General features: G+C 41.2%; 1 protein-coding gene across 1 annotated transcript in view; it reads right to left on the reverse strand.

The window, feature by feature from the left end:
* SMAP2 (small ArfGAP2) overlaps positions 1-13110 on the reverse strand; it is a 35326-nt gene that overhangs the window by 5544 nt on the left and 16672 nt on the right. The window contains exons 2-6 of the mRNA XM_054012013.1: positions 6703-6836; positions 5407-5492; positions 3574-3652; positions 2943-3029; positions 1119-1200 (exon numbers count right to left, since the gene is read on the reverse strand). Of these exons, the coding sequence (XP_053867988.1) occupies positions 1119-1200; positions 2943-3029; positions 3574-3652; positions 5407-5492; positions 6703-6836 (468 nt within the window). The remainder of the gene's footprint in view (positions 1-1118; positions 1201-2942; positions 3030-3573; positions 3653-5406; positions 5493-6702; positions 6837-13110) is intronic.

Raw genomic sequence — 13110 nt, forward strand, 5'->3', positions numbered from 1 at the left:
AGTTCAATGACTAGTTCATTGAAAGTTGAGAAACTGACTAGGATTTTAAAAAAGCAGGAAAAGCAGTCTCCCCCCGCCACCTTCTAATCTGTGAATAGAAGAGGATGAGAGCTACTAGTTTTAAAAATCTTGAAGGACATGACGACCAGAAACACTGCTCAATACACTAGCTACAGATACTGCCTTTGTTAAATAAATCAGTTTAAATAAAACAGCCTTAAACATGCTGGATAATTTTTTTCTAATAAAATGTAAAAATTAAGAATCTGAAGAAATGTCTGTTAAGCTGCAATTGTTTAAATAAGTGCGTATGTTTAAATGATTATAGCTATAATGTAGCCTCCAAGTTAGCAAATAGTACCAAATTTAGCGTAATGGCTATATTTAATTGCAAGTCAACATGTTTGAACGGTATCAACCAATAGGAATCAGCCTCTCTTTAGGAAAAGAGCTGAAACGCAGATGCAAAACAAGATTACAACTGATGATTTAAATCAAAGTTTCCAGTGAGCAGATTTAAATCACTGATTGCAATCATGATTTGTATCAATCCACCCTGGGATAGCTACCGCCGTCTCAGAGGAGGCTGCATTTCAGCAGTGCCACATGTAGAATATGAAGCACTCTGAGATACTTGCCAATATGCATTCTTGTACCTTTAAGAAGAGCCTAAAGTCAAAGAGCCCCTTCCAGCATCATTGTTATGTCCGATTTTCCAGTCCCCTTCACCTTAGGGAGTGGTAGGAGAAGTGAGCTTTAAGGCTGCTCTAACCCAGAGAGACAGCAAGTATTCACTGAAACAGGCAGGCGCACTCATTCCCAGAGGCCATCCAGCTATTTACTTCCAAAAAGGTTGTTTGTTTTTCCTTTTTTTTTTTGGGGGGGGGGGGGGGGGAGAAGAGGAGAAGAAGAGGGGCAGTGGAGAGAGAGAGAGAGAGAGAGAGAAAACAGAAAAAAAAAGGAAAGAAGGAATTTAGATTGGGGATATATTCTACCATAAGAAGGCAAAGGATTAGGGTCTTTAGCAGCTGCCATCTACCTGTGGGTACCACATTTAAGACCATTCTGTACTACTCAATACTTTTCAGATTGTTCCAAAGCATGTGACTTTCCCTTACCAAGTCCTAGCAGGTCCATTACAGGTTCAGTAGATTTAGGGGGACTTTTTCTTGGTGGCTGCATTTCATCTTTCTTTTGCGGCTTAAAAAAAAAAAAAGACAATATTAAAACCCAGAAATCTTGCAGTTGTTCGAACCTTCTACTTAACCTTTGTGAAAAGGGAAAGGATAAGGAATCTGGGCTTGAATCATGACTGCATTGATTCAGTTCAAATGGACAGGGTTACACACTTTGAAAACTGAAGTTAAAGCAGTGGTAAGTCAGGCTCATTTTCCTACAAAAGCAAGTAAACGAATCTAAGAGTTCTGTTCTTGTATCTTGAACTGAGATATCTCTTCTGCCATAGGCAAACAAAGTCTAATAATTAATAAATAATAGTACTAGACAAAAGTCATTAGATCTAGTTACTTATCTAAAGAGGAAAGATAGGGCTGTATCTCTAATCACTGCTGACCAAGATCCCGATTCAGCTGTCCCTGGACAGCTCAGAGTCCCATATGCTTTATACATTTTATGTAGAATCAGCCAGAAAGAAACTTAAAGCTTCCCAGTCTTTGCCCCTTCTACTCTAAACTATTGCCAGCTGAGACTTGATACTACTTCATATGTGAACATGCAAATCTTGTATCTTCAGAAGACCCTGAGCAGGATCATAGAACCATTGTGGTATAAAAAGGTTTAGTGTAAACTCTAGGCTTTTCTGAAACATAATATCCCGTTCTAAACCTCCAGAGTACCGTCTTGCATTGCCGGTCTTGCAGTTAATGGGAAGGACAGTCAAGACACACAGCTTATCTTGAAAAGAAACCTCCATATTTGTGAACATTTGCCCAGTACACACTCTGAACTTCAACTGATAACCCATGCTCCAGCTACGCTCCTGCAACTACATATGCGACTTATCATTTAACTGACAGGCATTATTGCTAAAGAACAGGCATCAGGACTGACAGCCAAAGATGGAGTTTGACTGCTTGCTTCAGCTATTCTGTTTGCCTTTGTCCTGGAAGTAATTGCAATAGCGTTAAGATTCAAGTGGAGGAGCATTTACCCTAATTGGAAAAGGATTAGTCTTGTGTTTTCAGTTTCCATTACTGAATACAAATGCAGGTTTTAACATCAAAATAAGCGGCTTGTGGTATACCAAGAACCACTATACAATTCAGTTTCTTAGCTAGTAAAATGCACAGTTAGCCAGATGGGAGAAGAATAAGACTAGGTCCCTTGAAAAAGTCATTGTAGGGTTACCCAAAATTAGATATTACATGCCTTTACTGTAACGAAGGGAGCTAGAATCCACCACACGCCTATTGGGGGGGAGGGAGGGAGGGGAGAAGAGAGGAGTGTGGAGAGGAATGGTACAAAAACAAGGATTTCATTGTTTTGTGCAAAGTAAACTGATCCAGGAGAGACGAGCAGCCCTTATTTGGAGATGAAGTGCCATAAAGACTCATTTCTTACTGTTAAATTAGGGGTCTAAGTTATCAACATAGGGCTATAGTCACTAGATAAACCATGACAAGACAGGAATGGGAGAGAGGAGACAAACATAGAAATGGCAACTGGGATTGAGAGCTGTCCATAAATTGTGGGGGAAGGATGAACCCCTCTCTAAGCACCCGGTATTGGCCTGTTATAGACAAGACACTGGAATATACGGAGCACCAGCGTGATTCAGTGCATTCACTTCTTAATAGGAAGAGAGACCAGAAAAATCTCATGTTTCCATAGTAAGCTGTACCACCTCTACTACGCTTGAAAGACGCCTGTATCTTTCCAGATAGACCGTTACAATTGACCCATGACAGTACTTTTTGCCTTACCATTTTCACTTTCTCAAAGATAATGGGTTCCAGTTTCTTCTCTGATGCTGACTCACTGTTCCTTTTCCATTTGTCATCTTTTTCTTTCTGTACAAAGAATCAAACAGAAGTGAGGGTCAAAGCTCAGGCCATAGCAATGGGGGAAGTTAAAATAAAAATAGAAATCTAGTTTTTCCAAGCAAGTTCATACTGAACTGCACCTTTTACCAACATGAAAAGCAGCAGCTAATAAGGTAACACTTCCCCTTACCCAGCAACCAATTTTTCCCAGTGCCTTGGTTAATAGTTTAAAACCAGTTTTGCCAGGTGTACACCTGGTAATTTAGATCTGTAACAGAGGATACAACTGCAGAATGGCCATGAGAGAGTCCCTGCTTTTGGAGAATGAGTAGAGTTCCAAATAGTTAAAATTCCCAACACAAGAGAAATACTTCCAAAATTGAAAATACAGGTTACTCAGTTGCAGGTTGAGGAATAAGTCAAGATGGCCAGTCCTGTACATTGTCAGTTGATGGTTTTGGAGACAATTTAATGGTAACAAGTAAATTCAGGATAGGACAAAGATATCAGGAGAGCATTTACAAGCTTATGATTGGTCTTCTACACAAGTTCTTAGGAACTAGAGACTAACCCTAAGTGCACTGATGTCAAGACTTCGATCCATGTATTTCTTCTTTTCATATTTGTCTCTGATAAAGCCCTCCACGGCTCTGCAAGAGGCTGGTTAAGGATGAATGACTCAAAAGTTGAAGCTGTCTATATAGACACATGTTAAATAGTTCTACAAAATACATTTTGTGACCACAAAATAATGGCAGTTTAAGGAAGTTCTCTTGCAACAATAATTTTGTTTTTGTTCCTTTAAGTTAGGGCCAAGGTTGTCAATGCTAAATATACTCCTGAAGCGAGTGGATGAAATGATTAGATCTAGTTTACTAAAGTGATATCCACACGCTGCTGGGGATAGCCAGAGCCATGAGGCCACTATGTTAACCCTCTGCCTCAGCAAGCGTGTGCTTTGCTGGAGATTAGCCCGTGTCTGCTTCCTGCCACACCAGCCTTCCTCACCAGCAAACAGCCTGAACCTCTACCAGTCTTAACCTTGCCTAGCAGTTAACAATCAGTGAACTCTAGCCCCTAAGCTCCTCAGCTTTGTCTCTCCGCAATACACAGTCCCTTTCACAGTACATTCACAAAAGAGATTAAGTTTATTGCTCCTTTAAAGAGTCAATACATTGCAGCTCAACTGGTGTTTGACAACTACTCAAGCACAGCACCGGTTTACAGTAAAACACGTTTAATAAACAAAAAGTCATAGGTTTACATGATACCAAGACAAAGGGTTACAAGCAAACAAAAAAAGTAAAAATATGCTTTCTAATGGCTAAGACCTAACTTAAGCTACTGTCTTTGTTCAAGGCAGTTTCCTCACCAATCTTTCTTCCCAGCAATGGCTGACTTGCTCTTAGCCAGGATCCACCACGCCATCCAAGGTGCTGGCTTTCCTTGTCTCCTCAGGTGACATTTTTATTAGAGCAAGTTAAACAGTCATTTCTTGGTCCATTGTGGCAAGATGCCACAGTCCAGTAAGCTTTGTTAAAGACCAGGAGCAATACAGAAAGGAGTTAAGTACAGCATTACTAGTAAAGGCCACGCTGCACTTTAAAAAAACTGCACAGAGTAACTATTAGGGAAGTTTACAATAAAGATCAGCATTTATCTAGTCATTTGTTAGCACCACCACTTAGTAGCATCTAACCTGTACACACATTCCTTACAATCCTGCATCGGCACGAACCATTCTGAGATACGGGATCCCATGTATCTGAATATCTGTCTACACAGCAAAGAAAAAAAAACCTCACAGCTGGCTCATGCCAGCTGACTTGGGCTTGCATGGCTTAGGCTGCAGGGCTGTTTCACTGTGGTGTAGACTTCCAGGCTTGCGCTGGAGCCTGGGCTCTAGGACCCTGCAAGGTGGGAGGGTCCCAGAGCCCAGGCTCCAGCCTGGAAGTCAACACAGCAATGAAACAGCACTATGACCCTGTGGTCTAGGAGACCTTCTCTAACTTAAAGTGTTCCGACATTTTCAAAAGGCGCCGAACACTTGCAGCTCCCACCAGCTTCCGTGGGATCTCGGAGTGCTTGGTGCTTTTGAAAGTCAACCCTTCACTTTGTTAGTGAACTGACAAGGCATATGCCATGCAAAGGCTTCAAGTTGTAACAGACTGGCTTTACTTAATTCTTATACTCCACAGAGCTTAGCAAGGATCACTCAGAGCTCATCCATTGAAGACAGTAATGTACCAAATCTGAAGCACTGCACAGAGGGTGCCTAGCTAGGAACCTGTTTTCATGGCTGACACTCAGGCACAAAGATGAGCAATTGCCCTCTTTGTAGAGAGGCTTTTCATCTTGTTTTTAAGTCTCCTATATCCCCAAGTAGCAAGGAAAGAAAGGATACTGGTCTGTCTGAGGCCGCCTGAAGGTCTCTGGCAGGTAGGCTTCATAGAGACGATTTGCCTTTCTGTTTCCCATCTCTTGCATACACTGCAAGTCAAAAAAGAGATCGTAAGCCATTTGTTTCAGCATATGAAAGTTCTGTCATACCGCCGCGCTCCAATAGTCTTAAACTCCTCTGTTAAACTAGCAGAAGTATTTTTAGACAGATCTTTGAAGCCTGTTCTGTGCCTTTGCGGCACACTGAAAACCCAAATATTGAGCGCGCTCAACATCACTTAACTGGAATAAACGGAGCCTTAAACTTTTGAGCAGCCAGAAGACCCTGTGGATTTGAAGGTTTGTTGCACAGGAGGGAGGTTTTCATCCTTGGGGGAATTTCATACTCAGAACGTACAGAAGGGAAAACCCCATCAAATCAGACAGTGTATCCCCTGAGCACTGCAGGACTGGTTCTTTCATCCCCAAGACTCACCATTTTCCTTGGGAGACTATTCTGTAACTCAAAGCCTGACTGGTAAAGTTTCCCCTGATAGTCAACCTACATTTCCTTCCTTTTATCCCATGCCATTGCTCTAGTTCCACCCCATGTAGCTCTCCCTCAACAGCATTTACATCCTTCCATATATTAGGGTTGTGCCCGACTTAAGTTTAGTCTTTCCTTAAGTCAGTCTTTCTAGGTTGGAGGCCTTACTAGTGAAAGCATTATAATGTCTAAGAAATAAGCTTTGAGATCCCAATGAAAGACTTGAGAATTATCTAGTGCTAGAGTTTATGAGTGAAAACAAGGGCTGGCTGAGCAGAGGATTCCTACTGCAACAGCTGTAGGGCTGACCAAACCCAAACACGACACCAGCGCATGAGGGTGCGTTCGTGCCTGGGCAATGAGACACCCTTTTCAGGCTTGGCTAATTTGTGATCTCCCTTCTGTACAGCCCAAAGTAGGCGAGGCAGACCCAGCAACTAAAGCCAGAGACAAGTGCATGCTTATCTAAGCAGTTACTTGTTTCGGACAATGTTTTATCAATAGAACCAGAGCCTGTTCTTACTCAGGGAAGTCTGTCTCACTCTCTACAGGCCATTATTTTAATCACTCAGCTCAATAAAACTAGTGGTGTTTTGTGTGGGTTTTTTTTAACCGTATAGGGAGGAAAACGTTTGTGATCATTTTAAAGAAGTCTTTCACTCTCCCTCCACTGGACTCTCTCAGACAGTTTAACGTGTATTTTAAGGTTTACTGAATCCCATTCAGCCAGAGCAGCAGTTCTCTTCACATTATATGGTCCAGATCCATTTTTACTTGTATCTGTTCTTGAGTCCACTGGTCGAGATTGACAGATTTCACCCTGGATATGTGAACTCCTAGATTCCGGTGGATTCCAGCACAGCGAATACAAACGAACACGCCAATATTCCAGGATGCCCATCGTGGCCCTGCAAAAGGACATCAAAAGAGGTGGTCATGCACATGTTCAGAAATCCCCATTGCCACGAACAATCTCTTATGAGAAACTGCACCAAGTGAACTGTGGATTGAAGATTTTTTATTTTCATCTAGAATGGAAATTGGGATTAGACACTAGCAGTGTGTTCTCTTAAAAAAAAAAAAAGACAGGTCCAAGTATAAGACTTAGGGAACAAATGTTTTATATTTCTTTCTTCCCCCTCCAATCTGGGTTATTTGGATAACAAAACAGAACGCTCTTGAAGTGAAACCAGAATAATCCCGGGGTGCGGAAAGAGGATGCACTGCAAGAACAGCCTTTCGCTTAACCCCCATTCTTTTTAAGTGACCTTTTCGATATCTTGCAGCTAGCGTCCAGCCACTAGAGCCATACTGGAGGGTGGTTTCGAAATCTCAATTTAGCATGGAGAGAGAGACAATCAATGTTACTTAAGAGCCCGATTGCTGTATCGGACTATTTGAGTTCAAGACATTTTTTCCCTCTACTCCTGGAAAAAAACCAAAATTTATTGTACGAGATCTAGCCATGTTGCTTAGGTTACAGCAGAAGAGGAGTACAGGACAGCAGTTTATTCATTCTCCTGATTCCAATAGCCTGACTGATTCTCCACCTTAGGCAGAGTGAATGGAAGTTAGGGTTGTGATCAGAGAGAGAAGTCGATACACAGTTTACTCTTCAGTCTTTAGACAGTTTTTGATTTTAGATGCAAGGTTAACATGCAGCTTTCAACAGACAGGAGAGCTCCAAGGTTTGGAAGAAGGGAGGTCATGCTGGGGAAAAACAAGGGAAAGCTTTACAAGTTTAATTTCACTCATTGTAAACTAGAACATTAATCTTTCTGTGAAATAAGCATGGAGATGCATTGCCAAGTGAAATACAGAGCTTCGTGGACTGTTACTTATCGCCACCAGGTGGCATTCACACTACTGCTCCCATCCCAACTCCCTGCCAGAAAGATTAGCATTGGAAGTTTGACTATCACTGCCAGCATGAAGTGATCAGGCCAGTTTCAAGGCATGAATGACTCCGGAAATAACCTTCCTTTGCTGAGCACAGCCAGTTCTCCAAAATCCACAGACAGACTTGACCCGAGTGCCAAAGGCCTGCTGAATATTTACAAAAGCCCAGCTAGCCTACAGCGAGTTTGGTTTGCAAACTGTCCCTCATACAATGTAAATTCACACGTAATATCAAGGCTGGCAGGCCAAAAAAGTGATCAACTGATACAGGCATGCCTTGGAGCATTTAGAGTAGATACCCAGACACTTAACACCACCACCACCACCTGCTCAAGGAATTCAGGAGTAGACAGAAGGCAATAAGGGAAAGTTGTGTAATTTTAGAAAACAGAAGTGTTCAAGACTTGCATGTACAGTTGTGTGCCAATGTAGATATTTTACTATTTAAAACCTTTTATTTTTCCTCCCGTTCTGGTACTTCTAGTAATGCTAATGCTCTTCAAAACTTAACCTTTTCGCTAACAAGTCTGGGCACACAATCAGTGCTAAACCTTGGATCAAACTCAATGCCCTCCCTTCTCTCCTGAGAATTTTCAGATCTATTAGGTTTATTTAAGACAGAGTGCATAAATAAGAATCAGAAGTTTAAAAATAAATCAATTGAAAGATCAGGATTCTGACTGGAGACACATTCCATGTTTAAACCAGACTAAATTTAGGATGTGTCTTTTATTGGCCCAACTGCCGTTGGTGAAAGAGACAAGCTTCAGGTCTGAAGAGCTCTGTATAGCTCAAAAGCTTGTCTCTTGCCAACAGAAGTTGGGCCAATAAAAGATATTACCCTCAACCACCTTGTCTCTCTAATATATGGGACTAACAAAGCTACAACCATGCTGAAAACAAATTTAGGACTACCAATCATACAGAGTTTATTGGCCCACCCTATATCAAATGATGGATGCAATACAAGATCAGGTATTTTACTTGCTCCTTAAAGAAAAGTTTGCAAAGTTCTCCTCATCCTGGCCAAGCAGAAGTCTGCTAGAAATAATGGAAGGTATCTTCCACTAACAAGTGAACAGATTAGCACCTAACAGATGACAGTTGTTGAAAATTAACACCCTCTCCTCCTGAATCTGAATTCCAGAAGAGCCCGCTGAAGTAGTTTCCACTTGGAATTAAATGAAGCATATAGAAGGAGATCACTGAGCATTTGATATCCCATTTCTCACCCCGGCAGGAAAACATTAAAAAGTAGGCCTTGTATACACTAAGTGTTTTATTGGCCTTTCTGAAAGGAGTGATTTTTTTTTAAACCAACACTTATGCTAGTATAAGCCGAATTCTTTCACTTTGCCAAGCTGGAATGAATATCAGTACAAGCCCTTTTATACAGGGCATAACTGCACCTACACCAGGGGCGTTTGCTGCTTTAACGGTGACAACATAGTAGCAAAACTGAAGTTTAGACAATGTCATATACACCTGTGCCCCTCGTAGTTGCTAGCCCCCTTTCAATAGTTTAAAGAAAACGCAAGATTAGGCTATGGGTGTGTACCATTTTCCAGACAGAGGAAGGCAGAGTTCCTGCCCGGAAGAGCACACAGTTTTAGTCACCGAACTCCTTTCATTTAGAAAACTGCAGCGTAGGCTTTTAGATAAGGGGCTCGTCTCCATCAAGACATCTGTTCAGGGACAGGGTAATTAACTCCCGTGCATCTGGTTAGAAAGCAGGACTTGCAAGCTCAGAGGAGATTCAGGAGGAAGCTTGTCAGAGGAAGGGGAACTCATGGAGAAAAATCCTTCAGAAGATGGAAGTTCTCACCATTGTTAGGTAGAATCAACCTTCAGGGTTAGCAGCATTTCCTTGTTCTCTGGCCTCCCCATGCTCACACGCTGACTGCTGTCAACCAAGCAGGACAGCAAAACACAAGCAATATGGAGGAATTTACCCCCCACTGTGAGAACAGTTTGAAAACCACATATACCGAAAGGAAAGCTAACGTTTTCAGCTGACATTGTATGGTTTAATCAAAGTTCCAAGGACACTGCATAGGAAATCTCAAGAGAACAATGGTAGTGTAGACTAAACTCCCTTTAAAAAGGCCATTTCTGGACTTCCTCAGGAAGTACTTGTTGAGTTGGGATGTAAACACCTCAATAATGTGAAGTGAAGTGAAGTGTGCTTTTGACACCCAATAGCCATCACACAATAATGGCATAGAAGCACCTACAGTGCACTACGGGTACATTATTCAGGAAGAAAAGCCCGCAACCCCTTTGCAGTAGGTAAGTATGCTGGTATCAGAGAAAGAGGCACTCAGGTAAGTGACTTGCCGAAGGTGTTACAGTATTCAGCAGTAAAACTAGCAAGAGACCCCCACAATCCCAGCGCCCAGTTGCCAGATTAACAAGTGCCTCTTATTTAATAAAAACTGTTCCATTTATAGATTTCATTTTTATGTCTCATTTCAGACAGTTCTAACTTCGGGACGAACTTTGCTCAATCAAGTTAACTACCAGGAATTATTCAGGGTTATATTTAAATTAGACTTAAACCCTAGGCTATATTTAGTGTTTACGGGACTAACTAGATACTACATCGGGGCCATAGTAACCTCTAGTTACTGTGTCCCATGGTGCTAGTAAGGCCATTTCACCTTCTATACGATTATACCAGATGAGAACAGAATGCTCTTGTTGGCAGTACCATCTGCAGTGATCTATCTCCCTAGCTCATCATTTTTGAGTTTCATTTAGGAGGTAGGATCAGAAACAGCTAGGACTGGGTATTAAAATGACAGCCGTCTGCCACCATATTCCGAGTTTCAAGCTCGGGAAAAATCCAGAAATAACACATACAGAGTTGAAAGTTTAGAAGCATTTTCTGCTAATTGACATTTTCTAAATGAATACCTAAGCTATAAAAATCCTGTTAGTTGCCAATATTTTTGCTTGGTAGCAGCAGATGCTGTCATCTGAGGTAACAGAACTGTTTCCCCTCTTTTGTTGCTAAGAGCAGAGAAACTGACAATGAAATGAGACGAGAAAGAGAAGCAAATGAAACATCAGGTGTCCCAAGAGGGGGAAAAAATGCAGGTCAAAAAAGCAAAGCAGAAAGGTTACTAGAAAAACAAAGATGTTTTTCTACTTTTTAGAACTAAGGCTAACGTTTTGATTCAAATGCATTGTGAGGAACGTTGATGCCCCAATACTACTGTGATGGAGTTCTAAGCGTATACAGACATCCCAAACACACAAAGATGCCTAAATATTTTAATCAAACAACCATTGCATTTTCCCTCCAACCCTATGAAGGCTGCAAAGCATGTGAATGCAGGGTATACACCTTAACCTTTGCTCTTTATTGCATAAAGCAGGAATTGATTAGTCTTCTTGTAAGTTCGCATATTACATTAAGACAATGTAAACTCTTCAAAGAGAAGGAAGATGATTTTGCTCCCCTTGGGCAGAAAGGGCAACGCTGTAAACCGAATGGCCGCAGCGTGCGCGAGGAACTGTCTGCTGAAAGAGCTGGGATGGGTTGACACAGGCAAGGCTCAGTACAATGGAAAGAGAGTAACTATAAAAATAAAAGATTAGTGATTAGGAGAACACAAGCATCAGCCTGTCAATAGCAATGCAAGGGCAGCTTAGACTTGCACAACTGAAGCAGCGGCCACACAGCAAACTATAAAGTGCCAAAGGATATGAAAATTAATGTCACTCAGTTCCCTTCCTTCTCAGGTAATAAGGAACATGGAAGAAAGTACATGACTTCTTGCTTGGGAGAGCTCTTGTGTTAGCAACAAGGCCAAGTTTAGGATGTTCTGAACAGCCTACCCTTTACAAAACGCTGGGCAGAGTCCAGCTGTCCAAACAAAATGGAGTATGAATATGCAAGACTAAGTATATTGCCCTCCACATCCTCACTGATCCTTCAATTGCAACAGTCATTACTTACTCCTTAAAGGCTAATAAAGGTTTTTGTATTGATGTTTCTAATTTCCATGACATACTTAGCTTTGCAAACATTTGGGGCTAAGGTTAGCCCGCTAGTGTAAATGCAAACAAGCCTTGTACTTCCCCATGCAGATTTCTGTAATCATGGGATCAAAAAAAAAAGGAAGTTGTTCACATGAAACATCCAGCTCTGAGATGTGCAAGAGAATATTGTTTATATTCTGTATTTCTAGTCAATTTCAAGAGTGCTGCTCCTGTTTATACAACTTGATTAGACTTGCAAAAGCCCCTTTATAAGCTGGGGGTTCAGAGAATATTACAGAACAGAATTAGGTCTTACAAGAATTTAGTTTTTAGGAAACTAAAGTATGCAGAAAGTTAAAACTATCCTACATAGTAAAATTAGACTGGTGACCTTCAATTTCAGTTGGGAATTTAATGCTAGAGGCATAGGATTAGATACGTTATGAACAAAAATTAAGACATACAATATTTTGGGATAACGCTTTGTTTTTTCTACCTTATACAAACCATTTTTTTCTAGGATGCAAAATCCCAGCCCTGGAAGCATTTATCAACATAGCCACAAGAATTGCTAGTATGCCTCTCCTGCAGCCTTTATCCACCCAAATACTTCCTACTAATTGATCTGTGTGCAGTTAGGACAGGGGTGGGCAAACTTTTTGGCCCGAGGGCCACATCTGGGTATGGAAATTGTATGGCAGGCTGTACAATCCCATGGGTTTCACCAGAATTACAGAAGACACTAAAGGCAGAATTTGGCCTAGCGTATTTATTGCAAAAGCCCTTTAAAAACCAAATTAGTAAGAAAAACATTTGACTTGCCAAATAATTGAAGAACATAAAAAAAGGAGGTTCACATGAAAAATCTTGACAGACAGAAAATAGAGAGATCAATACTATATTGTAAACATAGTTCCTTGCAGGTTGGCAGAATTATAGTCACCAGATGGCTGTAAAACTTAAGTTCTTAATGAGCACCTGCTCTCCTATGCACAAAGTTACAATTTGGCTGCACTACCATGTAGTATTATACAAGGAAGCCTGATGCCATGATCAATTTTTATTTAGTGTTTTGAGTAAATTTAGTGTTCATACATGTGACAGACTTGGTACCTGTTAGAGCCAGGCATACTGCATTCAGATGCTGACTAGTTTTCCCCATATACTATCCTGCACGACCTCACACATGCTAAAGTCCCTGGAATCTCCGAAATGGAGACTGCTAATTGTTGGAGGCGGAGAAAGAATTAAGGCGAAATTGGCAATTTGGCATTATGCTGATTAGGGAAAGGGAAT

The sequence above is a fragment of the Malaclemys terrapin genome, chromosome 22 (genome assembly GCF_027887155.1).
Source record: "Malaclemys terrapin pileata isolate rMalTer1 chromosome 22, rMalTer1.hap1, whole genome shotgun sequence".
In the NCBI taxonomy this organism is placed as follows: domain Eukaryota; kingdom Metazoa; phylum Chordata; order Testudines; family Emydidae; genus Malaclemys; species Malaclemys terrapin.